The 2615-nt window shown below is 25.6% G+C and overlaps 1 protein-coding gene across 1 annotated transcript; it reads left to right on the top strand.

Annotated features, from left to right (window-relative positions):
- Positions 1-2184: 2184 nt before the first annotated feature.
- LOC111617422 (GSK3B-interacting protein-like) lies at positions 2185-2508 on the top strand (the record flags this gene model as incomplete). The annotated part of the gene is made up of 1 exon (XM_023358716.1): positions 2185-2508. A coding segment is annotated over exon 1 (324 nt), but the record flags the coding sequence as incomplete, so codon positions are not given.
- Positions 2509-2615: the final 107 nt, after the last annotated feature.

Raw genomic sequence — 2615 nt, 5'->3', positions numbered from 1 at the left:
GTGGGGTCCATATTTCACACATCGCTGTCGTGCGTTAACTTAATTTTTGTCAACAACAAACTTTAAAAACGTGAACATCAGACAGACTAACATGTACTCCTAGGCCTCTAGAATGGGACACATCCACCAGGAAACCTACAACTACATGATTTATATTTTAGAAGTAATTAAATTCACTTACCATTCAAAAGTTTAGAATTGCAAAAAACACAAACGTCCTGTTTCACTAAGTGCAACTGCATAACTGAAGTGGGAGGCGTCCTCCCCTTGCTATGGATGTCTGCCTAGTGCAGTTCAGCCATAATTTGCTAGAGTTCACATCTATTATCAGTCTGAAATGGAGGGTTCCACCTTTTCCTGTATATATACTGTAATGCACTCAACACAGGAAAGATATAAATACTACTATTATATTATTTAGTCTGACATTTTTAGACATTTTCCAAACAATAAGGTAATTTCTTAAAATCAAATTATATTTTATAGATTATATACATTTATATANATGCTTAACAACTTAAAATTTAATATTGGCATACATTCTAGTTGCAACCAACATATAGACTCTGGAGACTTATCAAAAACTTTCTAATTGTTAATTTGATAGCTTAAATATAATCTGAGTAGATTTATAGAGATTATCAGTTTATATTCCATTAGAAATGATTTGATGTATAATGACACTAGGATATAGAAGTGATCCCTGATTTAAACCTATTTGAATTTTAAATTATTATTCTTATTCAAAATCTTTAAAATACCGACTTTTTAAAAAATACATTAAAGATTTCAATTAATTATTGAATAATGAAAAATTTACAAAACCCAAGTAGATTAATTATTTTGTAGGAATATTTTTAACAGTATTCATAACAATATGAGTATATTATTAAATATTATTTAAAGGTTATTGTAATTTATAGTTATATTAATATTTTATTTATATAGTTTAATAGTTAGATTTCTGAGTTGTTATGTATTGCCTATAATTCTCGTTAGAGTAATCTCTAAATCAGTACAAATGTAATATGATTTTAATACCAAAATTATTGTAAATCAAACTATGTGAACTGTAATGATATGTCATTTCCGAATTCCATTCAGATCATAAATACTGTTCTATTAGTATATACATATATATATTCTTTTCTTTTAACATGAGTTCTTATAAAGTAACATTAGGAATAACTCATAAAGTAACCAGATTGCATAAGATTTGTGTTTTTTTTTATGTAAATGTAACACGAATTTAATTAAAATAAATTTTCTATTTATAATTCATATTTTAGAGCTGTTTATCTGATAAATTCTGTTTAGAATTTCTTCTTAATCCTTTAAAGCAGTAAAAAGAAAACCAGTGATATAAATAACACAAATTTTATTTTGTTCCTATCTTTCTAAATGCATTTCTTTATTTCTATTTACTTCTTTATTTCTTGCTTTCGAGTATCAGTTTATGCATCTTCCGTGTTAAATGATTTATTTTCTATGGTTTTTACGTATTTAATTTACAAAAATAAAAATATCTTATTTACTTGTTTGACATATTTTACATATAAAAGTAGTGGTTTTATTTAAACGACTGTTTTCATGCTTTTTTAATATCATGCCTCAAGAGGATTTTCTTCAATTATTTCAGCAAGTTGAGGGTTTACGCCTAGTTTATTAAAAACTTTAATTCATATTTTATTGTTGTTTAATAAAAAATATATATTATTCTAATAGGTCGAAAAAACGTAATTTTGTATTATCATAAAGCTGTGTTCCATAAAATGTATTAGGATTAAAAATTAGTTCTGATATCACTGTTTAGTAAATACAGATTTAAAACTTTATTATGAGATACGTTATAATTTCTTATTTTTTATGAGCATTGTATGACTTATTAATCTAGATCCTAGTATACAAGGTACTATAGGAACCAAAATTTGTCCGTTTAACACAGCATCTACTAAAATATTCTTATATGTTTTCAACACCTAATGAATTTAAAAAAAAATCAATTTGAAAGAAATTCAAATGTACAGGGGAAAAAATAAGCTTTTAAATTGTATTTGAGAATAAAGCTATGGATTTAATTTTATTGTTAGTGATAAATCTAAAATTTTGTTTGTTAATTTAATTTGTAAATTTTATATATGGATATATACTTGTATGTATATATTGGAAAATTCTAGTAAGAAAATGAATAATAATAGCGATCAAGAAAATGGGATTACCTGGAGAGAAGAAGCTGAAAGTGTTATAAATGATGTAAAATTTGCAGTTAGCAGTATTAGTATTTCGGAAATATTGCCACTTACCGAAAGAATTGTTTATTTAAATATTGAAACCAAGGAGAATAGGAAAATGTGTTTGGAAATGTCACCTAGAGGATTCCGTGTCGTTTCTGAAAGTTTTGATGTTATAGATCCAGAACATTTGCAAAATACTAAATATTATGAAACCCTCTACTCTTTATTGGACATACACAGCCCACAATATAGACAATTGTTTGGAAATGCTCTAGTGAATAAATTATCAAAACTTCAATGCTGAACAATATTATATTCATGATTTAATATTAGGATAGTATTTTAAACTGTAGTAATTCTATAGCAAATTACTAATAATAT

Source organism: Centruroides sculpturatus, unplaced genomic scaffold, assembly GCF_000671375.1.
Source record: "Centruroides sculpturatus isolate CEXI.00-Female unplaced genomic scaffold, Cexi_2.0 scaffold5964, whole genome shotgun sequence".
Classification (NCBI taxonomy): domain Eukaryota; kingdom Metazoa; phylum Arthropoda; class Arachnida; order Scorpiones; family Buthidae; genus Centruroides; species Centruroides sculpturatus.
This window is presented reverse-complemented; position numbering and strand designations above follow the sequence as displayed.